This window comes from Physeter macrocephalus, chromosome 19 (genome assembly GCF_002837175.3).
Source record: "Physeter macrocephalus isolate SW-GA chromosome 19, ASM283717v5, whole genome shotgun sequence".
NCBI lineage: Eukaryota > Metazoa > Chordata > Mammalia > Artiodactyla > Physeteridae > Physeter > Physeter macrocephalus.
Window position 1 is genome coordinate 25,538,024 of NC_041232.1, and position 27,563 is coordinate 25,565,586.

At 60.6% G+C, this 27,563-nt stretch overlaps 1 protein-coding gene and 2 long non-coding RNA genes across 5 annotated transcripts in view; 2 read left to right on the forward strand and 1 right to left on the reverse strand.

Annotated features, from left to right (window-relative positions):
• Positions 1 to 1,805: 1,805 nt before the first annotated feature.
• LOC129391583 (uncharacterized) lies at positions 1,806 to 16,237 on the forward strand. The gene is made up of 3 exons (XR_008615966.1): positions 1,806 to 2,211; positions 4,774 to 12,770; positions 15,650 to 16,237. It is a non-coding gene; the product is annotated as an uncharacterized lncRNA (long non-coding RNA).
• LOC114484401 (uncharacterized) lies at positions 10,309 to 27,393 on the reverse strand. Its single transcript, XR_003677249.2, has 4 exons — positions 27,294 to 27,393; positions 20,167 to 20,315; positions 19,889 to 19,972; positions 10,309 to 10,350 (listed from the first exon to the last, which is right to left on the reverse strand). It is a non-coding gene; the product is annotated as an uncharacterized lncRNA (long non-coding RNA).
• FBRSL1 (fibrosin like 1) overlaps positions 24,169 to 27,563 on the forward strand; it is a 93,362-nt gene continuing 89,967 nt past the window's right edge. The window contains exon 1 of one of the 3 annotated variants that reach the window (XM_055080552.1): positions 24,169 to 24,597. In XM_055080552.1, the coding sequence (XP_054936527.1) occupies positions 24,319 to 24,597 (279 nt within the window). In that variant the 5' untranslated portion in view covers positions 24,169 to 24,318. The remainder of the gene's footprint in view (positions 24,598 to 27,563) is intronic. The other 2 variants (XM_055080553.1, XM_055080551.1) reach the window with 2 other exon arrangements.

Below are 27,563 nucleotides of genomic sequence, written 5' to 3' on the forward strand. Positions count from 1 at the left end.
GCCCCCACGTTCCCGGGGCTCGTTCCTCACGGAATTCTAGTATCACCTTCCTGGCCATCCAAAGCAAACCAGCCGTCCTGGGCCTCCTGAGCCCCATGGCGAGGCACCGGCCTCCGTGTGGCGCACACCGTGGCTTCATGAGGCCCCACGTCCCTCTAACTGGATGGCGCCCCCAGGGCAGGGCTCTGTCTCTGCTCACAGAGGCACCCCAGGTACGTGGCCTGCGTGGAGGGGGTGCGGGTCCCAGGCAGAGCCGGCAGCTGGCAGGTGCCCAGAGCAGGCCTCTCAGCACGCCCAGCAGCAGGCGGGTGGCTGATTTAATTGAATTCCAGAATCCCTGCAATAAGCTAGGAGATTTATCCCTGCAATTTGTGGGGCTGAGCAGGCAGACGCCTCAGGCCTTGTTACGCGTCCCACGGGAGGGTTTACTGGGGCCAGAGGCACTGCAGCCTGGCTTGGCCCCAGCCAACCAGCTCGCTCTGGGTGACTGGGCGGCAGGTTGAGGGGCGCCCGCCCAGCCCTGCCCAGCAGGCCTTGGGGGTCAGGATGAGCACCCAGCCAGTCTGGGCGGTTCTCGCCGCTCTGCTCCTTGGCCTGCGTGAGAAGGGGTTAAGGGAACATCTGTCCAGCTACTCAGCTGTGCCAGTGTCATCCAAGGGATCAAGCGGGGGACACACCTGCCAGCTGGCAGGGCAGGGCCGGACAAGGGCTCAGTCTGCAGAGTAGCCGGCGTCCCCAGATGGACACGTCAGAGCCCCACGTGAGGCCACGAGGCAGCTGTGAGGCCAGCGTCCAGCGTTCAGAAGGCTCTGTCCCCGTTCCTGGGCCCAGGGGGGACCAGACACTCAGCCTCCTGCCACCCAGGGACAGTGCCAGCCGAGAGAGCTGCCAGCACAGAAGCCTGAGGAGGCCACCTGGCCGGGGCACAGGAAGGTGGGGGGCAAGGAGGCCTAGAGAGAGCAGGGCTCCCCAGGCCATTTATAAAGACTGGCTTTTATTCAAGTGGGGGGACCGCCTGGAGAAGAGGGAGGGGTGCTGACCAGGGCAGGGTCTCGCATTTTCTCTGCTCAGAGGCCCAGGGCCCAGGGCAGGGATGTGCCCGGGGGGTCAGCCGGGGGCCAGGAGGAGCCGGGAGGGCTTGCTGCCCCCGGCCCTGCACAGGCACTCCGACAGGCGACGCGGGGGAGGGGAGCCATTAATTTGGAATAAATAGGGGTGTGTGTGGTTTTACGGGTTACGGCTTTATAAAGAAGATTCTGGGTCTGTATGTGAGCATGTGTGAACGTGTGTGTATACGTGCGGGAGTGTGTGGGCATGTGTGTGAATGAGTGTGTGAGCACCGAATGGTGGGTGTAGTGTGTGCATGTGCTGCCTGGCCGGGGCGGCCTAAGGTGACGTGTGTGACACACCCTTCCTGAAGTTCAGAACAAAAGAACAATTGAACGCCCCACCGGGCTGTGGGGCGAGGCCGCCTGTGTGCCGGCAGACGGTGGCAAAGACGGCCAGGGCGCTGCGGACCCTGCACCCACGCCCCGTGACCTGTGACAGTCTTCCCATCAGGGTGGTGGGGGGAGGTATACTGCCCCTCCCCCGGAATCAGGGCTGGCCTGTGTCCCACCCGGATGGTCAGATCAGGGAGTGTCACCGCTCGAGCCCCGGACCCAGGCCTCAGGAGGCCCCCGCTTCCGGGGAGCCCCTGGGGAGGCTTCCGGGGAAGACAGAAGACCTGGGCTAGCCAGCCGAGGCGAGAGGCCACCGCTCCACACGGCCCGCGCCCCAGCAGGGCCCCGACAGACCTGGAGCAGCACGATGAAGGGCTCTCCTTCCCAGCACAGCCGAGCAGCTGAGGCCGGGCCCTCTGGAGGCCGAGGGGGTGGGCGGAAGCCCCGTGAGGATGAGGGGGCCGACCCCAGGCCTCCCGCCGCGTGAGCTTGCGGCCAGCATAGCACGACACTGGCGGGCGTCAGCACGCATCTAAGGACTGGTTACGGGTCGAAGGGTTGAACGGCCTTCCAAGAGGATGTGCCCAGCACCTGTGAATGCGACCTCATTTGGAAAGAATCTTTCCAATGTGATCAAGTTAAATTGAGGTCTTACTGTCACACTAAATCCCCGAAACCAGACACGGCAGGGGATGAAGGTTGCTAATCGGCTGACCTCAGAATAAGATGATCCTGGCGATCTGGCAGGCCCAGCGCCACCACCGTGCCCGTAAGTGGGAAAGGAGGAAGGGAGGGGCTGTACGTAGAGCGGGTGTCACTCCTGCCCCCCGTGCGTACGTCAGAAATGTCTCTAGACATGCCCCGGGGGCAACGTCACCCCAGTGAGACCCCTGCCCCGCCTGACGTGCCGGCTGGGGTCGCCGCGACCCACACACCCTGAGCCACGTGGGGCTCAGCTGCTGGAGGTGAGGGCCCGAACACAGAGGAGGCGCGGGCCAGGCGTCCTGCACCCACCCCTGCGCCCCATGCACTTACCGAGCACCTTCCCGCCGAGCTAAGTGCTTCATGCGGCCCTCGGTTCTCTGTCACCACCTGACAAGTCGCCCAAACTCGGCGGCTCAGCCCACCTGCGCTCAGTTCTTTTGCTCATATGCACCTGCCAGGTGGGCAGGGCTCAGGGACCACACCTGCCTCTGCTCCACAGCTGGGCAGCTCAGCCGGGCGGGAGGACCCACTTCCACGATCGCGCCGTCACATGGCTGGGGGCCAAGGGCCTTGGCTCCTCCCCAGGTGGCCTCTCCCCACGTGAGCCGCTGGGGCTTCCTCACAGCATGGCGGCTGGTTCCACGTGCCAACGCCCAGCGTCACACAGCCCAGCACACGGCCCGACGTGCACTGTGCTGTGTCAGCCAAGGCAGTCACGAGGGCCGGCCCGGTTCCAGGGCGGGGAGCAGGCCCCACCGGGGCCAGAGGAGGGCACGCAAGGGGGAGATGCCATGCCGGCCTCTTTAGAGACTCGCCTGCTACACGTGGATCATCTCACTGTAACCCTCACACCCCCCTCCGAGGCAGACGTGCGTTCCTGGTGAGGAGCCGGGGAGGCAGCGCGGGCAGTAAGTTGCCCGAGGCCACGCACAAGGACAGCAGGGCTGGGACTGACACCCAGACCATCGGTCCCCGGGGAGTGGACATCCCCTTGTCACAGCTGAGAGGGATCTTTTGGACAGTCAGCACGATTACAGCCACGGGGTTGATGAGCGGCCCCTAAGGATCCTGGTCCACCTTCAGGACCGGCGGCCCGGTCGGCACTCCCCGTCCGCCAGCAGGCGGCGGCCCGCGGTCCGGCGGTCACCGTATCCTTCAGCATCCGGCCTTGTTTGCTGTTCGCCACAGAACAGGTTGGAAGTCTGGCCAAACGCTAAAACTCACACACGTTTCCGCAGCTGCCTTATTCCTCGCAGGCCTAGCACGGGGCGGGGGCGGGAGGGCGCAGTCACAGCCCCCAGAGACGCCAGGTCCCAATCCGTGGGACCTGTGAGTCGTTATCTTCTAAGGCCAAAGGGCCTTTGAAGAGATTATTAACTAAGGTCCTCAAACGCGGCGATTGTCCTGGGTGAGGAGGGTGGGCCCAGTGTCATCACAGGGGTCCTTATAAGGGGAGGGGGCGGTCAGTCAGAGAAGGGGACGTGACGGCGGAAGCCGAGCTTGGAAGGATTGGCTCTGGAGTCGCAGAGGGGCGGGAGCCAAGGATGAGGACAGCTTCAAGAAACTGGAAAAGGCAAGGCGAGGACTCTCCCCGGAACCTCCGAAAGCAGCCGCCTGCCCAGACCTGACTCCCCAGACTGGGCTCCGCGGGGAGAAGAAGGGCGGGTGGCTCTGAGCCCCGAGCGCGTGTGATGGTCGTGCAGCAGGGGGCCTGCCGCCCGGGGGCTGTTCCCTCTCCCGGGGCCTCCAGCGTCCCCTCAGGGTCTGCCCGAACTGTGCCCGAGACCACACCCAGCTCAGAGGCCCGAGGGCGTGGCCCGCATCCTCTCCACCCGTTTGGAAACTGAAATCTCACTTCGTTTGGTCCCAGCCCCCTCTCCTGGCTGCGAGGTCTCTCCCTGAACTGCTGGCTGGGGCGCAGTGAACACGCCAGGCCAGAGGTGCCCCCAGGGAGGGCTTCGTGGAGGGGTCAGGTGTCTCTGGCCATCAAACCGCGTCAGTCCAACGTTTGCTGGGAGGGCTGGAGGGCCGGGCTTGCATCCCATGGTCTGATGGTCCCAGGCTGGGGGTAGTGGGCAGGAACCAGGAGGCAGAGGCAGGGAGCCAGCCCCCCTCGGGGCCCCAATGCGGCAAGCCTGGGACCCCCATAAAGAGGACTTCCTCCCCCGTGCCGCCAGCTCTCCCAGGCCAGCAGCCTCCTGCACCTGAAGCCAGGCCACCAGGCGGCCAGCACCCACCCCCCGGCCCCCAGACCAGGACTGGCTTTGGGGGACATCGAGGTGCTGGCGTTTGCATCTTTCCCTCCTATTTGTAGGTCACACTTCGAATTTAAATTTTAATCTGCATTTAATTGCCATCATCGTCCAGGTATTATATGCTCAGAAATGCAGTCTAAGATGGAACAAGATGAAAATCGGGGCCATCCCCCCGACCTCCAGCATCCCCATCTCTCATCGCATCCCCGAGAGGCCCTAACAGAGCTGGCTCTTGATTTACAGTGAAAGCAGCCTCCGCCTGGTGCTACGCGTATCACGCCTGCATTTATGAATTCATTTATTCCTGGGCTGGGGGCCTCCTGTTCTCCTGAATTCCAGCTCTCTCACTTACCGTTTGGTGGCCCCCACAGGTCATCAGATGAGAAAGGGAGGGGACACAGAGAGGTAGAGGTGACGTGATGACGCAGGCAGAGACGGGGGCAATGCAGCCACCAGCCCAGGACAACGAGGATGCTGGAAACTCCAGGAGCGGGAGGAGGCCCGGCCCAGATTCGCCTCGGAGCCCGCAGGAGGACCCAGCCCTGCAACCCCTGATCCCCGAGTTCTGGCCTCCAGGCTGTGAGAGGATAAAGTCTGCTGTATCCAGCCCCCGGTTTGTGGTTACTTGTTGCAGCTGCCCAAGGTGACCAGCCCAGCTGGATGGCGGGTGAGAGCTGGGTGGAGAGCAGGTACGGTAAATGGTGCAGCTGCGTCTGGACGATGGGCTGTGGGTCTGCACTGGAACGTTCTTTCGGCTTCCCCGTGTGTTCAAAAATTTTTCATGACAAAATGTTGGGGAAGAAATGAAATGTTAGCAAAATAAAAACCTGTCTCTCCCCACCACCACTTAACAAAATCTGAACAAATGTTTAAAGACTAGCAGTCTGAAGGGCAGCTGAGCTCTGGCCAGCGGATCCAGGCCACCCAGATGTCCCCGTGCTACCTGCGCAGAGGCCTTCCCCTCCCCGTCTCCACCTCAGCTTGGCCTCCCACTCCTGCACCCCAGCCCTGCCTGACCTCCATCGGGTCACCCGTCCTGGCGAGGCCTTAGCAGGAGGACCCTATTTCTCGCCAACGTGTGAGGCTGGACTTTCTAGGGACGGAGGGCGGGGCCACGTCCTGCTCCGCCCATGACGGCCACCCCGAGAGCCCTGGAGCAGGACAACCCCATGGGAGCAGGGCCTCTCCGTGCCTGGGCTCTGCCTGCTGCCAGCGCCCAGGACAGGGCCTGACCCACAGGCCACAGTCAGCACGTGCCCATTCAAGTGACAAGTGAACGAGAGCGTCAGCCACCAGCCCGCAGTTGCCTCTGTCCTGGGGACGCCGTGGTGGACACGAGGGCTCTCACGGCCATTTAGGTGAGTCCCTGTCTCGGCAGAGAAAATATCTCTTAGCTCTTTTCATGTCATTGCCGTTGTTATTCAAGCAGAAGAAATATGACCAGCCACCAGCTGGACGCTGGCCTCCTGCCCGCCGCCCCAAGGAGCCGGTGGGCCTCCACCAAGAGCGGCCCTGGTCCTGTCCCCGCCCCTTTGCGATACGGCCTGGAAGCAGGACACGAGCCTCAGTTTGGACCTCAGCACCACAACCTCTTGCTGAGCAATCTCAGGCAAGTCGCTTTGCCTCTCTGGCCCTCATCTTCGTCGTGAAATGGATACAGCGCCAGCAGCCTCGGAGGCGACCTGAGAGCCAGGGGCGCAATGCGGGTGAAGTGCCACAGAGAGCCTGCAACCCGCTGAGCGGCACTGCTGTTGCCGGTGCTTGGATGGCCACCTGGCGTTAGACGTTTGCTCCTGGAACGAAGTCCGTGTTGGGGTGAAGGAGGGGAAATCCCTGTCAAGAGGCAGGCCACGCCCACACAGACAGATCCAGGTCTTATTCCCGGGGCCCTGGGTAAGTACGCAAGACGCCTGGGAGGGGCCTGCACCCCGGAGAGGAAAAGGGCGGGAGGAGGGCTGGGCAGAGCGAGAAGTCCAGCTGGGTGCAGGTCAGAGCCGGGAGGGACGGGGCCACGAGCGCAGGGCACCTGGGGCCACCAGGAGCTGCAAGAGGCAGGAAGGATCCTCCCCTGGAGCCTCTGGAAGGAGCGCGGCCCCGCGCACACCTTGACTTCAGACTTCGGGCTTCCAGAATGGTAAGAGAATGCACTCCTGTGGTTTCTGGTTTGTGGTGCCTTGTTACAGCAGCCCCAGGAAGCAAGTACGACACCCCAAACCTGCCCCTCCCACGGCGTCCCCCCCTTGAGAGACGACTGCTCCTCCCTGGTTTCTGAGGTCGATAGGAGGGCCTTCGCGCCTTCCCATATTCCCGTCCTCCCGGCCACGTCCAGCGCATCGGCGCGTGCTGGCGCGTCCCCGGCAGCTGGGTGCCGGTGCGCGCGGTGGGCCAGGGACATGGTCTCGGAGCTAGTGCATCCGACCAGGACGAGAAGGACTCGTATCCAGACGCACGGCCCCAGCCCCGCCTCTGCTGCCTAGGTTTGCGGTGGCTTTAGCCGGCCTCCCGCTTGTATTCATTCATTCATTCATTCTAGGAATGGGCTCACGTGATTACGGAGCTGGGAAGTCCCACAACCTGCCGCCTGCAGGCCGGCGGCTCAGCACAGCCGGTGGGGTAGATCAGCCCGCGTTCTGAGGCCTGAGAGCCAGAGGAGCCGACGGGTGAAGGCCGGTCCGAGGGCAGGAGGAGGTGGGACAGCTGTCCCTCATCCCCAGTGAGGCGGGAGGAAGGGGCGCGTCCTCCTGCCTGCACGCTGGGCGCTATCCGGGCCCCTCCGGAGTGGAGAGGCCCTACGCCGGCGAGGGCTCTGCGGCAGGGGCCCCCCTCGGAGGCTCATCTCGCCCGGAAACGCCCTCGCTGACCCTGAGCGGTGCTGGGTGTGGGCTCCAGCGGCCCGGCGAGCTGACACACGAGGCGCTGTCTCCGCCTCTCCTGCCTCCCGGGTCTCACCCCTCCCCGGCGCCCGTTTGGCTCAGAGGCGGCGTCACAGCAGCGATAGGTGACGGGCCTGCGCACACGCCCCGCTGCTTCCCCGCCGGGCAGCCCGCTCGCCCCGCTGACCTTCCCCGGGCATCACGTGGCTCGCTCCCTCACCCCCTCCAGTTGAGGCACCTTCTCAGCCGGCCCTGCTCTGCCCTCTGAATACCCTCGTTCCCTACCCTCTTCCTGCTGTATTTCTCTGTGTGACACCGGACAGGACACACAGCAGGCCAGCTGCGTCCCGGGCCCAGAACACCAGCACACAGCGGGCACCCAAGCCGTGCCACCCGAGGGAGTGAGCTGGAGCCCAAGGCGCAGCACTGGGGCAGCGCGGAAGCCCCCGCCACGTGGCCACTTAGTGTGCCCCCGCCCCCGCCCTGGCCCGGAGCACAGCGACGGGACCCAGATGGCACTGTTGGAGGCCGTAGCCATGAGGCTCTGCCTCGTGGAAGGACTCCGTGTGGCAGGTAGCACGTCTGACCCCACCTCGGGGATTCTCAGCCTGTTCCAACCAGAGACGCCCGTGAAAGCAAGCCAGCTTTGCGGAGGGTGTAGGGCTAACCACCCCCGAGACTGAGGGCCGGCCTTTGTCCGGCTCCAGGAGGGGCCCGAGGCCCCGGGCGTCCTGATGGGAGCGCCGTCTGCGGGGCCGCGGCCCGTCAGGGTCACCGAGGGGGTCACGCGGGGCTTTGGGCTGAGTGGCCCCCGCGCCCCCTCTGGAGGGGCCGGACCCTGGGGGCAGCCATGTGGGTCCCACAGCCCCGGTAAAAACGGGACGCCGAAGCGGGGAGCCCCCGGCTGGCAGCAGCCCGTGCGTGTGCTGTCACACGTCAGGGCCCACGGGGAAGACACCGGACGCTCGTGGTCGGGCATCTCCTGGGTCTGCCCTGCGCCCTTCCCTTGGCCGAGGCTACTTCACGCCCCCTCCCTGCAGTGAGCCAGGGCCGTGAGAACAGAGCCCTGCGGGGGCTCGGGTAGTCCTCCTGGGGGCTTGTCCACCCCGAGGGGATCTCAGGGGCCTTGGGCTTGTCGTCGGCGTCAGAAGCAGGGGTCTCGTGTGCACTGGGCTCCCCCTAACTTTGAGGGTGGCTAACGCTCACACAACAGCCAGCACAACTGCTTCCAAAACTCACACGGGGGCACCTTCTGTGCTCTGTCTTGCTGCATCCCAGCAATGAGAAGAGAGCCTGACACAGAGCAGGTGCTTAATCAATATCGGTTGGAATCAGTCAATTGCCCGGTTGGATGTGAGGGTGGGGGAGAAGCAGGGGTGCCTTGCAGATTCCAGGAGCGCTGTCTGGGTCTGAGGACCCAGGCACTGGGTCACAGTGACAGAGAGAAAGGCCAGGGGGCGGGTTGACCCCTCTGCTAGCACCTGGCCCCTTGCTGCTTCCCAGGGAAAGCGTTGGCGCTGTGAGAGTCGGAGATGACCTTCCGTCGCGTCTATGTGGACGGCAGGTCCTCCCAGGCTGCAGGGGCTTCCTGCTCCTGCTTCAGGGCTCCGTCCCGTCCTGGAGCGCCAGGTGGCCTTTGACGAGCCAAGGGTCCCTCAGTGCACGCTCTGACCTTGACCCAGGCCGCAGTTCACACCCAGGTCACACGTGCTGAGCCCACTGGGTGCTGGGCCGTCCACTCATCTGCCCCTCACCCAGTGGTGGCCGCGTGCGCGTGCTATCCCCACTGCCACAGCAGGGTCCGCTCCGCAGGCCTTCCCCCAGGCCTCTAGTTGATGCCCGCCCCGCCCCTGGCCTCCCTTTTAACTGTGACCTAAGCCCCCTGGGCCCTGTCTTTGCCAGCCCTCACCAGCGACCGTCACCCACCTGACTCACCTATTGTGTCTCACTGGGGTAAGGATTGGGGCCTGACTGCAGGCAGCCCTCAAGAGCAGGGCCAGCCAGCTGCCTGGGGCGCCTGCCGACTCCTCGACCCCTTGGCCCCCGTGAGACCCGCATCGGGCTCCTGGCCTCCAGACCCAGGGAGTGCCTCTGGCACAGCCCTCCCTCCGGCAGCCAGGAAACCGCACGCCCAGTGACAGTTGTGAGAACACATTCATCTCACAGGCTTTGCCAAAATCAATCTGTTTGAACAACAACCCTCTGACAGAGCCCTGAGGTGGGGGGACAGACGGAAGCAGCTGTCACCAACAGCTGGTGGGTGCCAGGAGCCTCCCCCAGGGCCTCCCCGCAGCCCCAGAGTGGCCCTGGGCCATCCCCACTCTCTGGCTACATCCCTGCTTCTACCCGACTATGGTCGCCTGGAGGCTGTGGGGTGGAGAAGGATTGCATTTGTTAGATGAGTAACGTGGCTGATTAAATTTGCCGGGCAGGCTCCTGGCACACCACGCCGTCTCTCCCTGGTGGGCACAGCATCTGTTTGAGGTAGTTAAAAAGACGGTGATTGAAACATCCTGAGGGCTAGATCCAGCCATGAGAGAGCGCAGCCCCCAAGGACAAAATCCTGGCCCCATCGCTTAGGCTCCAGACCCCCCAAGGGGGGGCGGGGAATTAAAGCCCAGGAACAGAAACAGGCGTCTAGCAGCTCCGGGGTACTGAGAACGGGGGCAGGTCATCCATCTGTGCCTCTCCTGGAATTTCCCTGCCCCACACTTCACCATCCTGCTGTGGGCCCGGAGAGGGCAAGTCAGGGGCTCCCTGCCCTCTGACCACCACTGAGTCCAGCCCAGGGAGCGCCCACAGGAGAGCAGGGCCAGGGGCAAGAGAGGGAGGGCCCCTAGCTGCGGCCCTTGACCTACCTGGACCACAGCTCCTGCGGGCACCCTGCCCACGTAGGGTCCCCTCCTCTCTCCCTCTCCGTGCGTCTGTCTCACTCCCTTGGTTCCCACGTCTGTCCCCCCGCTCCGCCCTTCAGCCCCAGGTGGGACGGCTCCTCCTGTGCCAGTACTGCCCCACCTGTGGACGCCCACACCCCAAACACACCTGTGTCCCTTTGCAACACGGCAACTGTACTTCCTGTAAAAAAAAAAAAAAAAAAAAAGTTTGGTAGCTGCCCTAGAGTTTGCAACGTACATTCACAACCCATCCAAGTCCACTTCCAGTAACATGGTCGGTCTCCACAGGCATGTCAGCACCTTCAGGGAACACTGCTCTGTTCACATCCCCATAAGCTATAATCACCCGATACATTGTGCTGGTATCATTTTGAGGAAACTGTTACGTTAGGACGATTAGAATAAGAAAAAGCGAAGATTTTATTCTGCCTTCATTTATTCCTTCTCCAGCTCTCTTCTCTTCTGCAGACCTGAGTTCTGGCCTAAATCATTCTCCGTCTGCCTGAAGGCCGTCGTCCAGCATTTCTTTCGAGGCAGGTTCCTGGCGCCTGTCTCTTTTCTATACCTTCCTCAAAGGGCCCAGGTGGAGGGTGCCTGACTCATTCCATTTCATTTAAACCTACGATTTTCAACAACCCTATGACATGGGCATGATTTTTCATATCCTACAGGTGAGGAAACTGAGGCCCAGATTGCTGTGTGCACGGCGTTGGAGGTCATTCACCCACACAATGACTTTAAAGCCAGGCTCTGAACCACTGCACCTGCGCCCAGGAGACTCTGCGGGATGGGTGAGAGATGAGTTTCAGTTGGTCCAGCCCTGCCTGGCCCTCCTGGGAGCCCCCGGCCTCCTTCCACCTCCTGCCAGCCGTGTCGCTAACGCCGCTGTGGGCCACACCCTCAAGCCTAGCTTCTTCCCTCATCAGGATGCAGGACACGGCCTCGTGTCTTCTGAGAGGCTCGTGAAGTGCCTGCCCAGCTGCCAGCTGGCCCAGTTGTTGCCATGGAAAAGCCCAGAGTGTGTGGGCCGCCTGGCAGCCCGACACCCGCTCCCCTGGGACCCCCCGGCCAGGCTGCTGGCCCAGTGCCCAGAGCACACACGTGGCTGGGGGCCTGCTCCCGGCGGGCCTCACTGAGGACAGCCAGGGGCCTTCCCTGGGAGGGACAGGCGACGCCGGGCCCCTCTGCATCCGTCAGGGCCAGGGGAGCCCCACTGAGCGGGACAGGGCTCTTTCTGCCTGCCCACCTCCCTCCCCCTTTCTGCTAATGGCACCCCAGCCTGCTTTGAGGGGCAGCCTCCCCATGTGAGTACAGACTCGGGGCCCCACCCTCACCTTGGTCGAACCCAGGTCTGGCCAGTCAGCAGGTGTCACTCCCCCTACCTCTGTCCGTGTCACACAGGTTGGTCCAGGGCTGGGCAGGTAACCTTAGTCAAACCAGTGAGACTCCTGGATACGTGCAAACACCTAGCAAAGGCGAATGGCTGAGCACAGAGCCAGGGAGACTCAGATGTGTCGGCCTGGGTTGACCTCTGGTTCAAGCCATACCTGAAACCAGTATCCCTGGCATCTCCAATTGCCTGAGGTAGCACAGTTCCATTTTTATGCATGCCTGATTGGGTTAGGTTTTTGTCACTTTGGGGAGAGCCCTCACTAACACTCTTTGGGTCCTAAAAAGATCCCTACAGGGAGGCTGCATCCTGGCTCCACCCTGACCCACCCTGTGTGCCTTTGAACGAATCACCCCCCAGGAGCTCTGGTCTCTATGTCATGGGGCCTGGGCGCTCACAATGGCCCCTCAGGCTGAGCATCCTCCACCCTGTGCCATCAGGAGGACGTCAAAAGAATTTCCTTGTGACGTCAGCCTTTCCCCATCTTCAGAAAAATGTCAGGGCACCCAGGGAAGCAAGAAGGGCTGAGCGTTATCTCTTTAACAGAGGTTTGAGCTGCCTGCCTCGCTGGAGCAAGAAGAGACTTGTCTGTGCGTAGCCAGCCAGGAGGTTCCTTCTTGTGTCCACCCTTGTGTTCCAACTTGTGCCCAGCTATTTGCCCTGGGACTCATTCCTTGCCCATTCCTGACCCTGCAGGTGGAGCCTCCCAGGCTGCCTTCTGTCTGGGCTCAGCCAGAAGGAGCCTTGGGTGGGAGACTGTGTGTCCATCACCCTGGATAGGAACCCATGGCCCTCAGCACTTCCTGCAAGACCTGGAGTGGGTGTTCCAAGTGGGGCTCAAGGGACTGGGAAGGAGTCACTCCACATCCAACTCTGCCTTCTTGGAGGAAAATTCCACAACTTACCCCAACTGTGAGCAAGTCCTCATGTCCCCCCAGCACATCACATCTATGAGTAGTGACACTGCAAAGAAAGTGAGCCTGAAGTCCTTCAGCAAAGGCTTGATATTTCCAATGTGCTCCCCTGACTCTCCCCATGCAGGCGAAGCACTCTTGCCTGACATCTGGGCTGGAGGCCCCAGTGCCGGAGAAATCTTCTCTGCCTCCCTCACCACTACCGCCACCTCCGTCCCCACTTTCACTCTCAGGATGTTGATGATGGTGGTGGAGGCGATGAGGAGGAGGAGGAGGAGGAGGAAGATGGTGAAACAGGTGATGAAAAAGGTGATGAGGGTGGTAACTTGGGACCCATCATGCCTGGCTCACGACTAAAAGCTATGCGACTTCTAGGTCAAGTTATTCAATCTCTATGGGCTTCAGCGTCCTCAGTGATGAAATGAGGATTAAAAAGGATTGATCTCATTGGATTGCTATGGCAATTAAATGTCTAGGTAGAAAGATGGTACTCTGGCCATTGCTGAGCGCTCAAGAGCTGTAACTATTAGTGCCATTGTCACCATCCCCCAGTCACAGTGGTTGATCAAGGATCCCCACGTGAGCCCAATCACAGTGAACCCCGGGATTCTACTAGGACCGTCTCGCTGGGGTCACCGCCCTGGTAGAGTGTGATCGGGCAGCTTCAGTTCCAGGCCATTTTGCCCCAACCCGCACCCCAGGGTGTGAGGCTGGCCAAGAACAGGGACAACGCAGGGGACGCCGGAGCTGATGGAGGGAGACAGGGTCTTGGCAGGTTATCTGAAACCCTAGGTCAAGCTGGGTCTGCCCTTTTCAGCAACAGGAATAAAGTCCTTTCATTCTACGTACGCCAGTTGAGTTGGGTTTAGGTTCTTCACAACGGAAGGGGCCCCAGTGGATCCTTGTGAGCCTCTGCTGAGCCCTGAGGGCAGGTGATAAGTGAAGGATGAGCCATGAAAGGTCTGAAGAGTGCAGGAAGGAGGGAGAAGAGGACGTGGCCATGGGCAGCAGCTTGAGCCTCCTCCCACCATGGTGGCCAGGTTCCAGAACTGGCCCATCTCTCATTCCTCTCCAGACAAGGGTCGCCGTGCACACCCACACAGGTTGTACACTGCACAACTTCAGGAGCCGCCAACCTTCAGCCCTTAGGCTTTCCAGCCTGTACCTGGAGTGACAGTTTTCAGCCCAGATCTCTAAAGGTCAGCTCAGGTCAGGTTAATCATCAATTCTCTGGCACCACCTGAAACAAGACTTAAAGAGTAACCTGGACAAGCAGATAAGGAAATCCAGGGGCCGCAGACACCTGCGGAGACAGGCAGGAACCAGGTGAGCGAAGCGCACGGTGGAAGGGACTAGGGAGTGGTGAGGATTGCGGCAGAGGGAGGCACGGGCTCTGCCTGAAGGGGTTCAAATGCCTTGACCTTCCCTTCCGCCTGCCAAGAAAGTGAGCCCACGGCAGAATTCAGGGCAAGTTCAGAATCTTTGAAATAGAGACACTGTGCCTTAAGCAAGGATGGAGTCTTACGTGTCCCACAGAGAGCCCAGCAGAGCAGGCGCTTGGTAATGACACTGACCTGGGTTAACCTGAGACTCGAGACCTCGTGTGATCTCTGAAGGACCAGAAAACAGGGCTTCTGCGTACGGGTCCAGAGAGTTATAAGCACAACAGCTGGTGCGTATCGAGTCCTGCCTACACTCCAGGACTCGTAAACGCTGTCGGAGACACATCTACTGCTTACAAATACCTGTGAGCTCCTCTCACTTCCCAGCCCCCTCGTGTTTGGGGGACCCATGTGGCTGCTCTGCCCTGTGTCACTTCAGGGCCACCGCACGACAGGTTGGGGCCTTCCCTCCCGGCTCCCTCTTACACGGCTCGGGCCACTGATACCGTCCCAGACAGAAGACCCTGCAGCGGCCTGGGTCCCTGAACGACCGCGTGGGGCGGGAATAGAATGGCCCTGTGAGAAGCACTGCACTTCCAGCTCCACTCGCGCCGTAAGCTAGCCTGGCACGACGAAGGCCTAGGTGTTTACAAACAGTTCAAGGCAACGCAGAGGGAAACAGGTCCAAGAGCAGCCGCCGCCCCTCGGAGCGCGCGCGGACGTGCGTCTGAGCCCCCACTCCGGTGGCTCCTGGGCACCCCCCGCCCCGCCCTCCAGGGGTTATTTGCTCAACCTCCCTCCCGTGTCCTCGATACGCTCCTCCTGCCCGAGTCAGCGGAACCTGAACTTGGGTGTCTGCCATTTGCAAGAACAGCCAAAGAAAACCTGACAAATCCGACGTTGTCCTGCTGTCCTCTGGGTTCCCCGTAACCGAAGGTAAGTTCTGGAGTTCCAAGGAGCTCAGGAAATGTTTGCTGGATAAACGAAGAAACCAAGCGTGGCATGGGTGCCCGAGAGCTGCCGGGGCCGGACTCCTCAGGGGCCGCTTCCTTCCCGAGGAGGTGGTGGGTGGCATCACCCTGAATGCGGGGCAGCCGGGAGCCTGGGAGCGAGTATCAAGCTTCAAGGCACAGGGAGCCAGAGAACCGGGCCCCATCCCCTTTGCTGCGGTTTTCATGGGCTTCTGACAGGTAACGGGATCGTTTCAGATGCACTCTCTCTGTAAGATGTGCTTGTGGTAGAAGACTCAAACTGGATTAAGCAAAAAGGGAACATATTGAATCATGTGTATGTGAAGTGCATGCATAGAGCTGGCTTCAGGTACAGCTGGATCCGAAGTTAAAAATGTCATTAGATCTCAGTCCCCTCAGTCTCCTTGCTCAGTTGTCCTCCATGTGGGATCCAGTCTCTGGCAGGCACTCCCCTTGTGATGGCAGGACCCCAGCTGACACCTGCCTGCCCCCAGGACCTGAGGGAAAGAGGGAACCCCCCTTCCACGGTCACCACCAAGGCCCTGGGTCGTGTGCCCACCCCGGACCAACCACTGGGCACATAAAGGGGATGTTCCAACTGGCAAGGCTTGAGTGACACACCCACACCTGGAGCCAGAGATGAAGTTAACACCTCCTTAATTTCATGGACCGAGTACAGGAGAGGAGAGATTCCCCAGAGGAAAATCAGGGTGCCAGCACCAAAGACACGCTGCACAGCGTATGATGGCCAATGCTCACCGTCCACCAAATAGCCATCCATGCCCCTCTTCCTGGCTCACAGACCCCCGTTTTGTTCCTTTAGGAGCAGCAACCCCAGGACCACAGGGAAGTCCGACCCCCAACCCCAGCCTTATGACAAATCATATTTGGTCGAAGACAGTCATTAGTAAATCCACCCCCCTTTGCCAGATTTTCACTTTCCCAGCTTCCTTTACAACAGTTAATGGCCGTGAGACACACTATTCTGGTGATGAGAACTCCTGGGACTTGGCATCACTGTTGCTTTCCTCTCCTCACGGGGTGCTGGAGGGAGGCCATGATGGCTGGAACCGCAGCAATCATGTCGTATCAATAAAACATCAAGTAAGATAAATAAAAGCCAACGCTGTAAGTAACGTTCTATTTCTTGATTGTTACACGGGTGACACGGAACACATAACATTTTATGAGAATGCGTTGAGCCCTGCACTTTTCCAGCTGGAGACAATGAAGAATTGCAATTAAGAATGGCAACCTGGGGCTTCCCGGGTGGCGCAGCGGTTGAGAGTCCGCCTGCCGATGCAGGGGACGCGGGTTCGCGCCCCGGTCCGGGAGGATCCCACATGCCGCGGAGCGGCTGGGCCCGTGAGCCGTGGCCGCTGAGCCTGCGCGTCCGGAGCCTGTGCTCCGCAACGGGAGAGGCCACAACGGTGAGAGGCCCGCGTACCGCAAAAAAGAAAAGAAAAAAAAAAAAAAAAAAAAAAAGAATGGCAACCTGTAATAAGAACACCTACAAAGAGTCTCGTGTTAGCTCCACTAAGAGATTAAATGAGTTAATGCAGGAAAAGGATTTGGAACCACATCTGATGGATACATTCTCAAAAAGCGATGGCTATTAGTGCCCTTGTCACCGTCACCACTGCTGCGCCAACACACGGCGCTCCCTCCATGGGGAGCTCCTCGCGGCCCGACCTTTCTCTCCAGGTTCCGTCCCACACCGTGTTCCCCTTCACTGTCACACTCCTTGAAAGAGGTGCCTGTGCTTCCTAACCTCACACCCACAGCCAACCAGCCACGGCAGAACCTGGTAACTTCGAGTGTAATGACTTGTTAACTACCCACCTCCAGTGCTGACCGCAGGCCCCCGCGGGCCAGGTCTGTGCCCCTCGAGGTCACCACTGCCGCTGCTGCACACACAGATGTCCTGAAAGTCACTGCAGAACCAACAGCTGGTTCCCACAGGCTGGCAGAGCAGAAACGTTTCAGTCCCTGACCGCTGGGCTCGTCACAGTGCATGCCTGAGGCACCCAGCTGTAGCTGAGGAGCTATGTGAGGTCTTTTCTGAGCCTGGCTGCACGTCCCCTCCACCCTCCTCATCCCCATCTGCATCAGTCAGCTAGTCCCCAACATGCTGAGTAACAAACAGCCCCAAGATCCCAGCTTCTTTGGACAAAAAGTGTTTATGGTTCATGTGTTTGGATGTGGGCTGGACTGCTCATTTCAGCTGGACTCACTCTAGGATGGGCGTGCCCAGCACTGTAGCCAGAGCACTCAGTCCTGGGTGTGTCTCACCCTCCCTATCCTCCTGGGTCCAGTGGGCTAGCCTGGGCACGGCCTTCTCACGGCCCTGGCAGAGGCGTAAGAGAGCAAGTGGAAACACACAGGGTCTCTTGAGTCTAGGCTCAGAATGCGCACATGGCCACTTCCATCCCTTCCATGGACCAAGGCGAGGTTGTAGGGGGCTCTAGGAGGAGGTGCTGGTAGGGGAAGCAATGCACCCCCCTCAGGGTAGCAGCCTGTAGTCATTTCTCGTGGCCACAAAATGGGCAGCTTAAAGCAATAGAAACTCACTCTCTCCGAGTTCTGGGGGCCAGAGGTCTTAGATCAAGGTGCCAGCGGGACTGTGCTCCCTCTGAAGGCTCTGAAAAGACTGCCTCTTTACTGTTGACCTGAACTTAGCAGGATGAGACTGCTGCAACCCTCACCTCCCCAGGTGAAGCCAGTCTGAGTCCAGCCCGACCTGAGGCCCAGGTGCACATCTGAAGCTCCACAGCAGAGGAAGCCAGGCTGGGTTTGGGTTTCTGTCCGCTTCAAGTGGAAAAGCCCCAGGGGTCCCTGCGGCCCTGTCCTCCCTCCCACAGGCTGCCACCCCCAACCTGCTGTGCATACCACTCAGGGCCATGTTGGGGACACAGGGACCGTGCAGACAGGACCTCCCTGCCTTGCAAACACCCCTTTCTTTCTTTTTTTAAAAATTTATTTATTTATTTATTTTTAGCTGTGTTGGGTCTTCGTTGCTGCATGCGGGCTTTCTCTAGCTGTGGCGAGCGGGGGCTACTCTTCGTTGCAGTGCGCGTGCTTCTCATTGCAGTGGCTTGTCTTGTTGCGGAGCACGGGCTCTAGGCGCACAGGCTTCAGTAGTTGTGGCACGCGGGCTCAGTAGTTGTGGCTCGCGGGCTCCAGAGCGCAGGCTCCGTAGTTGTGGCGCACGGGCTTAGTTGCTCTGCGGCATGTGGGATCTTCCCGGACCAGGGCTTGAACCCGTGTCCCCTGCATTGGCAGGCGGATTCTTAACCACTGCGCCACCAGAGAAGTCCCCAAACACCCCTTTCTTGCATGAGCCTTCCACTCCTCCAAGGCTGGACCTGCTGGAAGACACCCTCCAAGGAGAATCAGGAAGCTGGGACTCCTGGGGCGCCCCAGACAAAGGATACTCAGGGCCCCCAGTGTGTGCCGGCACAGAGTCAGGCCCACAGCTGCTCTTCTGGAGCTGACGCACCCACGAAGGACAGGATACCAAGATGGCAGGAGGGAGCCTGTGCCTGGAGAGGCCTCGGGCCCAGGGAGGTGCACTGCCTGTGGGACTGGGCCCCGAAGCCTGGCCTTCCGCGATGGGTGGATAGGGGTGGCGGGGACAGCGCTACGGGGCGTCGCCTGTGTGTCTCTAGCGTGGCCAGGAGGCCGGGCAGCAGCTGTCAAGCTAGAGCCTGGACAAACCTGAGCTCCAGAGGGACCTCTCACAGCCGTCCCAGGGAGTCAAGCCCTTCCTCGGGGCTCCAGGAGGGGCAGGAGATGGAGGAAGCCCCCGGGGCTGCAGCCCAGAGCTGCCTGAGCCTCTCGGGGACGGGGGATGGTGGATCCTGACTCCGTGGGTGACGCTGGCAGGCCGGGCGCCTTGCAGGGCCCCCGGAGGTGAACTGACCACTCTCGCTCTCACTTCTGCCTGCCAGAGCGCACGGACTTCTCACGTGGGCAGCCCTGACCGGCCACTCGGCGAGGGGGATTCTGAGAAATGTTCCCACTCAGCTGGGTCAACCCAGCACGAAGCGCCCAACTGCACTTCGGGGAGGACTGACCTCTGAGTTCGGTCTGATGAAGAGGGAGGTTGTGGACAGGGCGGGGCTGTAGGGGTCAGGACAGCTGGGCAGCCCCCGAGCACAGAGCAGGTCCTGAGGAGCAGGAGCGAGTGGGGGGCACACTTGGGATGAGCACACCCCAATCCCAATCCCCTGGATACCCTGCTCAAAACAGATTCTAGGGAATGCCCTGGCTGCCCAGTGGTTAGGGCTCTGCGCTTCCACTGCAAGGGGCGCGGGTTCCATCCCTGGTGGGGGAACTAGGATCCCACAAGCCTTGCGGCGCCGCCAAAAAAATAGAGTCGCAAGAGGGAAGAGATATGGGAACATACGTATACGTATAGCTGATTCACTTTGTTGTAAAGCAGAAACTAACACACCACTGTAAAGCAATTATACTCCAATAAAGATGTTAAAAAAAAAATAAATTTTAAAAAATAAAAATAAAATAAATAAATGAAATTTTGTAAACTGAATTCAAAGGATAGTAGTCATTGATCTATATATATATTAACTAATAAAAAGATAGATTTTTCATTGCACTTTTGAATATCAGTAGCAACATATAATATTTTTTTCCTCAACCTTAGTGAGGTATAATTGCAAATAAAAGCTGTATATATGTAAAAAAAAAAAAAAATAGACAGAGTCTAATTTCAGGCAGAGGCCACTGGATTGGCATAGCCTGGGCCCCTGTTGTGACAAATGGGAATATGGTCCCCAAGTCTCTACTTCCTTCCTGTAGCAGGGCCACACACACACACACACACACACCCGGCCATGAGAATACAGTGCCACCCTCCCCTCCCCACACTGGAGCAGCAGGCCTCAACTTCCTGCTCCATGGGTGGCAGTCTTGGCGGAGACACTTGCTTTGGACGGGATGTGAGCAGACACGATGAGGCTTAAACATAGACTTTCAAAGTGCCTGTGCAGTGTGGCTCGGCCCCATGAGTTTTGCAAAGAAAATGCCGCAGGTAGCTCACCTCTTGCAGCCTGGGTCCCAGAGAGAGACCCTTGAAACAGACGCGAACTTGACCCACAGTCTGAAGCTGAGCCCCTCCAGGAACCTGCAGCCCCACCGGCAAGAAAGAAGGCGTTATGTTCCAAGTCACAGAGATTTCAGGGGCTGTTTGTCACACAGCATTAATATGGCAGGAGCTAGGACGCCTGCCCATCCCTGGGCTGGGAGAAGGAGGGGCATGCAGTGAGCTGTCCCCCATCCCAGACCGCATCCATGGAAGTAGGCTAAGTGTCCAAGTACCTTGAGGCGCTCTTGCCAGAAGGAGGTGGAATGGATACTGGGAAGGTGGAAACCAACATCATCTCTCACCATGCTGGAGCAAACAGCTGTTCACAGACGGGGCAGCAGGGGCGGGCCTGTTAGCAGGAACTCATTTTGTGGCTGTCACCCTACAAGCGAAAAGTATGTTTGAACTCCAAAGGAGCAGCTGATCTGATGATTTATGGGGCCTGAAGCGGCTCTGTGAGGGCAAACGGAATTCTGAATACAATTCCACACCAATTAACTTTGCTCAGAGCCTGACAGAAAAGCGGCGACTCTAACGCAAAGCTAGACAGGGGAGACTGATGGGGCTGACAGGCCACCCTGGAAGCAAATAACTTTCAGCGATGCCTCTCAGAGCTCTGCTGTGTGTGGTGACCAGGAGAGGGCTGGGCTCTGGGGATGGGACCAGGGGAAGGCTGGGCTTCGGGCCTCACAGCGATGGGCCAGCAGGCTGGGGGTGGGATGGGGGGCTTCTCTCTGGCAGCGCCCTGCCCTTGGGGAGGGTCCCCTTCCCCCTGTTGGACTGGGAGGGATGAGGCAGCAGAGACCTGGCCTGGCTGCAGAGCAGAAAGCTGAGCCCCAGGGGCCTGGAGGGAGCTCGTGGGAAGGCGGAGAAGAGCCAGGAAATCAACGTCATCAAGAGCCAGGTCCTGGGGGGCGTATCTCTCGGGGGAGGCGGAGCAAGGGGCGAAGGAGCCCTTTCTCACGTGAACAAGAGGGGCCACAACCTGTGGTCCCCAGACCCTCGGCCCAGCTTGTTGGAAAGGCAAATCTCCAGGACCGATGAGTCTCTGGTACGTTAACAAGCCTCCTGGCCCTGTGTCACTCCAGGTGAAGTTTAGACCACCCGCCACGGGGAACGTCGTCATCACGCCCCCACCCAGGGTTTATGGAAGGCACAGCTGATGCAGAGAAGTTAGACCACCTGCCCACAGTCCGATGACAGAAGCTGAGGTTGGAGCCCAGGTCCTAGATCTGCCCTGCCCAGCAGAGTAGCCACCAGCCACAAGGGGCTATTTCATCTCAGATTAAAGTTAATAAATAAAATGCACAATTCAGTTCTTTAGTTGCATGAGCCACATCTCAAGGGCTCAAGAGCCTTGTATGGCTGGTGGCCACTGGACTGGATAGCATAGATCTAGAAAGTTCCCATCACTAGCATGGTCTAGAAGCTGTCCCTTAGCCACTGTTGGTGTCCGCACTCCAAAGCCCCCCCATATCCCTCCAGGAAGAAGAGGGCAAATGTGTGTGCAAGCAAACAGGTCAAAATGAGAAGCACAGGGGCCCTGCCAGCCATTACACCAGCAGGGAGTGGAGGCGTCAGGCGCTCAGCTCTGCAGGCTCCTGCAAACACTGCGGAGCAGGTTTAGAGCCCTGGGAAGGGTACCCAGTCATTCTGTTACGACGTGCGATGTGCGTAGCTGGGGGAAAAATGGGCACAAGGCAGGCAAGCAGGCTTCGGCCTCAGATCACCCCACCCTGCCCCTCTCCACAGGGGAGGTTCCCTGGGCCCAGGATCCTGAGGAGCTGGCGGCAGCTGGGCCCTAAGGCGCTGGCCAGCCACCTGGAGATGAATCAAGGGAGGGAAACACCTGTGGGGGAGGGGGTTGCTCCCCAGGAGAGCTAAGAAACTCAGAGAGGAGTTCCCACAGGGGGTCTACAGAGACCCCATCCTTCACCCTGAACGCACATCCAAGCGTCTTCAAGAACAGATGAGCAGACACAGTCATTTCTACACTTGAAAATTTCAACACTAGAACCTGGACCTTCCCAAGCATTGCTCTAGGAGGGTGGGGAAGGGGTGACAAGGAAGGGCCCATAGGAAGCCCCCTACAGTCCCCAAGGTCAGTTCAGCAGCCCAGGCTGCAGGTCTCTAAGGCCTCCGGAGCAGGTATGGGGCCTGGAGGCCCCTCTGGGGATGGGCAGGCAGGCCCAAGGGCCTAGATCCAAATGAAACCCGAAAGTATTTCCCCTGGGACCACCTCCCAACACAGATTTTCTGGCCTTCTGTCCTCAGAGGGGAATTAGGGGAGGACGAATGCAAAGAAAGTTTTCTGTCTTCCTAACAAGGCTCTTAAAAATCAAAAGGGATGCTGCTGGGGGAAGTCAGAGTTATAAGAAAATCTGAAATGGGCAGAGGGGGAGGGGGACCCTGCCCCCACCCCAGAGAGGCTAGGAGAGGCTGCGGGGAGGGCCCAGAGCACAGGGAGCCTGAAGGATGGGCCTGGGAGGACTGGAGGTTGGTCTGGAGGCCTGAGCTCCCCACCCACTGTGTCCAGAAGTTTGTAGAGCAGCCTCCCCAGCCGCCCCCAGGGACAACCCTGCCAAAAGCCTGTGACAACCCAGACCACACAGCTCCCTGCCCTGTGCGCGCTGGGGCCCTGGGCTGGCTGCTGGCTGGCCCCTTTTCATCTGGTAGGTCTCAGCTCAAACCGCCACTCCTCAGAGGCCTTCCGGGACCACCCCATGCCCACTTCCTATGACACTTCCCTGTTCAGTGTTCTTCAAGTTACCCTTCCATATTACGTTATTTGGCTCTGTGTTCATGTTCTCCCTCACTTCTAAAAGAGCCATCTGTCTCATCGACTACTGCATCACAAACAGTTGCTGGGATGTAGGGCATTTGGTAAATATGTGTTAAATGAATTGATGACCTTAAGATTTGAGGAAGACAGCTGGCCCCTCCCCACCTGCAGTCGGTCCTCACCAGTCTCCATGGGTGAAAGAGGAAGGTCCTCCTATACCTAGCTTTCAACTCTCAGGCTGCCCTTTCTCATCTGTTCCTGCCATGATGCAGCCCTGGGTGGGGAGCAGCCCCTGCACCCCTAATTGCTGTCTCTGTGCCAACCAGGCACGCCCGGGGCCTCCCACCCAGAGGGGTGAGGTGGGGAACTTGACCCAGGAGAAGGGAGAGCAGCTGCACTTCGTGTAAAACTCCCCCTTCCCAGACTAGAACCCAGAGGTTGGGGTGCCTGGGCAGGAGCCCGTGGAGAGCACGGGGAAGCCGTGGAGGGGCAAGACCAGCCTGCAGGAAGACCCCGGCGGAAGAGGGGCAGGAGACACGTGGAGAAGTCCTGGACTGGGGTGCAGGGTAGTGAGGGGCTGAGAAACTCTCACCCGACTTTCACACGCCCCCACTCGGGGCGGAGGTGGTCTGTGCCCCTCCACAAGCGGAGTAAGACCCTTACCCTCCCCTGTATTAGGAGTCGCGGCGAGGACGCCCCACCCTCGGCCCTCGCATCAGGGCTGGGACGAGGACGCCTCATCCATGCTCACCCTGGGGGGGCGGGGGCGGAGGGGGGTGACGGTGAGCGTGGAGAGGCCCCCACTTTTCTGCTCATGCGCTGCCATTTAAAGATTCTTCGGAACGAGGCTGCGCCTGCGGAGGCGCAAAGACGCCCCCCCCACCCCCACCCCGCAACTGAAACAGCGAGCAGCGTTCCAGCTCCCCACACCTCCCACTTTCAGGGACGCCTGCCCAGGTGCGAGCGAAGGGGCGGGAAGGCGGGGGCGGCCTCCTAGCTCCCTCCCCCGAGGGGCGGGGTGAGGGCGGGGCGGAGCGCGGCTTGGGCGGGGCGGGGCCGGAGGCGGGGCGGTGGGGCAAAGCCGAGGGGCAGAACGCGGCCTGGGCGGGGCCAGGAGGGGCGGGGCCTGGGCGGGGCGGGGCTCGCGTCGGCCCTGCTGAAGCGCCCACTTCCTCTGGCGCCGGCTGCCTGGCGGAAGTACGTCAGTTGTTATCCGCTCGGGGCGCCGCTGCCACCGCCGCCTCACGAGCTCAGGCGTCTCAGCCCCGGTCCGCGCCCCGCCCGCCCACCGGGCCTCCGCCCAGCCTTCGCCCACCGCCAGCCGCCCGCCGCCAGTCGCGCATGGGGCGTGCCCCCGGGGCCGCGGCCGAAGGCCGCTGAGCGCCGGCCGCCCCGCCGATGCGCGCGGCCTCCCGCGCCGAGGCGCCCAGGCCGCGCCGGGCCCGGGGCTGAGGCCACCCGCGCGGCATGTCTGGCCCGCCCCGCCGCCCGCCGCCGCTCACGGCCGGAGTCGGCGCGGTCCGCACCGAGCCCGGCGGTGCCGCGTAGCGCAGCGGCAGCGGAGCGGGAGCCCGACGGCGCGGCCGCAAGGTCACCGCGCGCCATGGAGGCCAAGGTCCGCCAGAGCCGGCGCTCGCGCGCGCAGCGAGACCGCGGCCGGCGCCGGGAGGCGGCCCGCGACGCCCGCGACCAGAGCGCGTCGTCGGGGGACGAGCCCGAGCCCGGGCCCGGCAAGGAGAACACGGGCCTGCCCCGCGCGCCCCCGCCCCGCGCCGCCGCCGCGCGACCCCCGCGCCGCCGCCGCCGCGAGTCCAGCTCGCAGGAGGAAGAGGTCATCGATGGCTTCGCCATCGCCAGCTTCAGCACGCTGGAGGCCTTGGAGGTAGGTGGGCCCCCGCGAGCATGCTGCCGCGGGGTCGCGAGCGGGAAGCCCCTGGGGCATGGGCACACCCACCCCTTAGGGCTCCCCGGGCTGCGTGGGGCCCGCGCGCCCGGCGCGTTCCTCCTGGCGGACCCGGCAACCTGCGTTGGGTGCAGGTGTGTTTGTGTCTTGAGGTGCTGGGGAGAAAATCTCTAAATTACACTGTCCGAATTGGGGGCTGTCTAGCTACTCAGCCGGTCTTTTTTCAGTTGTGTTTCTGTTGCCAAAATATCACTTGATTCGGTTCAGGATGTGCTAGGGAGGTGGACACTGCTGGACTTGGTGGAGGCCTTGATAAAATGGATACCTGGGGAATTCCTCCTGTTCCTCTCCTCCTCCTTGAGGTTTCTGTTTAGACGGGAAGAGGGAGGGTCATAGTTTATCCCCCTGTCTGCGACCGCTGTTTGCTGCGTGGTTAATAGGATGGCAAAAAAATATTGTTTGTCTGGTTGAGTTATCATGGACAGTATTTGTTGAGCAAATGCTTCCCTTCTCGCCTGGAACCAAGTGAGTGGAGAAGGAAATGGATGCTGTCAGAGTTGGCAAGTGGACTGGTTGGGAGCTGCTGTCTCCTAGAACTGGCCTGGGTAGGAATGCCGCTTGGCTGCGGAGTCCCGTGAGCCCCAGCCAGCTGGCCAGCCCCTCCACCCTCCAGGGGCCCCAGGCAGCACTTATTTTGGGGGACCGGCACCCGCTGGGTTGGGGGCCCCAGGGACCTCTCAGTTAACAGCTCCCCTTTTCCTCGGGGTTGGGGGCCAGTGGCCTAGGACTCACCAGTCGCAGAGGCTGAGCTTTGGGGGAAGGGAAGTCCCCACAGTGCAGGTCTCTGCAGTGAGCCCCAATCCCAGGGGCTCCCCGGGTCCGTCGAGAGCCTCAGGGTCAGGTGCGGGCAGCCAGGGAGAGGTGGCCCAGGGACAGGTTTGCCCCTTCTTGTCTGGGCACATGGATGCACAGAGGTGGGGCACCTGTGTCAGAGCTTGTGCTAACACACAGCCCCAGGATCGCCTGTTGTGCACATCTGGGGGGCCTGAGATGGCTCCTGGGCCTAGGGGTCCTCAGCGAACATGCTTTGGTGGGGTGTGGTGGCACGTACCTTGGCTCCGTACTGGGCAGGGGAGGTCCCAGGGCTGAGTTTTCTGCCTTTGTACAAACCAGGTCCTGCCCTGCGGCCGCTGAGAGGGGATACACCACCCACCTTCCAGAGGTGTAACTGCTCTGCCCCGTGGGGAAAAGACAAAACTCCTACTGCGGCCTCCAAGGCCCTGCGTCCCATCACCTGGCCTCTGCCACCCGACATCCTCTCACACCAGCGTATCAGCCCCTTTCAGGTTTTGCCTCAGGGCCTCCGTACTTGCTGTTCCCTCTGCCTGGGTTGTTTGGCGCCTTCATGTCTCAGGCGCAAATGTCACTCTGAGCGGCCCTCTCCGGGCACGGCCTGAAGCAGCATGCCTTTCCCCCCCGCTGTCCATCTCCCCGTTTTATTTCACAAACTTTCTTTGCTGTCAGTTACCACTCTTTCCGAAGCTGTCTGCTCTGTTGTGACGCTCTCCCCGCCAGAACTTGTAGCTGAAAGAGAGCAGGCACCGTGTGTGTGTGTGTGTGTGTGTGTGTGTGTGTGTGTTGCTGTCAGTTACCACTCTTTCCGAAGCTGTCTGCTCTGTTGTGACGCTCTCCCCGCCAGAACTTGTAGCTGAAAGAGAGCAGGCACCGTGTGTGTGTGTGTGTGTGTGTGTGTGTGTGTGTGTGTGTGTGTGTGTGTGTGTGTGTGTGTGTGTGTGTGTGTGTGTGTCCCCTGCGGGGTCCTAGTGCCCCATACATGTTTGTGGAATGAACCAGTGAGAGGAGAAACTGCGGTTCAGGAAAGCTGCGCCCAGGGTCACTCAGCGCACCTGTTGGGTCCACACGCCGCCTGCAGTGGCTCTGGCTGCACCCCTTCTGCATCAGGGGCCAGAAAGTGCAGCCTCGGCTTTAGGGGACTTCTGCAGGCTCAGACCAGCCCTGGCCGGGTCATAGTGAGACTGAGCTTGCTTTCTGCTTGGCATTCACACAGCGGCATCACCCCAGGGCCACTCCATGCACCTTTCTCTGCCCTTCTGAGCCAGGGAGGAGTCTGCCTGCCTTGGAAAGTACGGGGCTTCTGGACGAGTCATAACTTCTAGATCAGCCCCGCTTGTTTGGCCTCATTTCTTGCTAAAGTGTAGTGGTTTTCCCCCAGAGTTCAGATAGTTGATAATGAGGCTGATAGTGACAGCTAGCACTCAGCAAATGAGTACGCTCTACCAGGTGCTGTTCTGAGACCTGCTTGTCCCCACGGCACAGATGGGGACACTGAGGCCTGGCACCGTGAGCATTGAGGCCTCAGCCTGCCTGGTCTCAGAGCTCTGCCAAGCCCTTGGGAGACCGTCTTGGCCTCCATGCGGACACAGACTGCCACCCCTGGAGCATAACCTAATGTTAGGTGTGGCCCTGCTCAGGAGGTGGGACCTGTGCGCGGTGCCAGTGTCCCTCAAGTCCTCCTTACCTTTGTCCGGAGGATGCAGCCCCCCCCACCCCCGTCACATCCCGACAGGCCCCTCCCCCTCTCTGCCCGGGTAAGGGCTTCCCGCCCCCTGCGTCCCGGGCAGGTCCCAGGCACCCTCACCCTCTACCCTGCGTACCTGAGTCTGCCCCTGGGGAAGGATGAGACCGATCCCTGCCTCTGGGGCAGCTGAGAGGATCACCGGCCACCTCTATTAGGGGCTGTGGACACAGCAGGAGCTCCACAGTGTGGCAGTGATGTCGTCAGCTGAGGGCAGCGCCTGACTTGGCCTGGCTCGGGGTGTGTCCACAGTCCTGGGGATAGAGTTGTCTCCTGGAATCCTGGGTTGGGCGGCTGGAGCCCAGCGTCTGAGCTGAGGGTGTGCAGAGGCCACAGTCTGGGCAGGGGG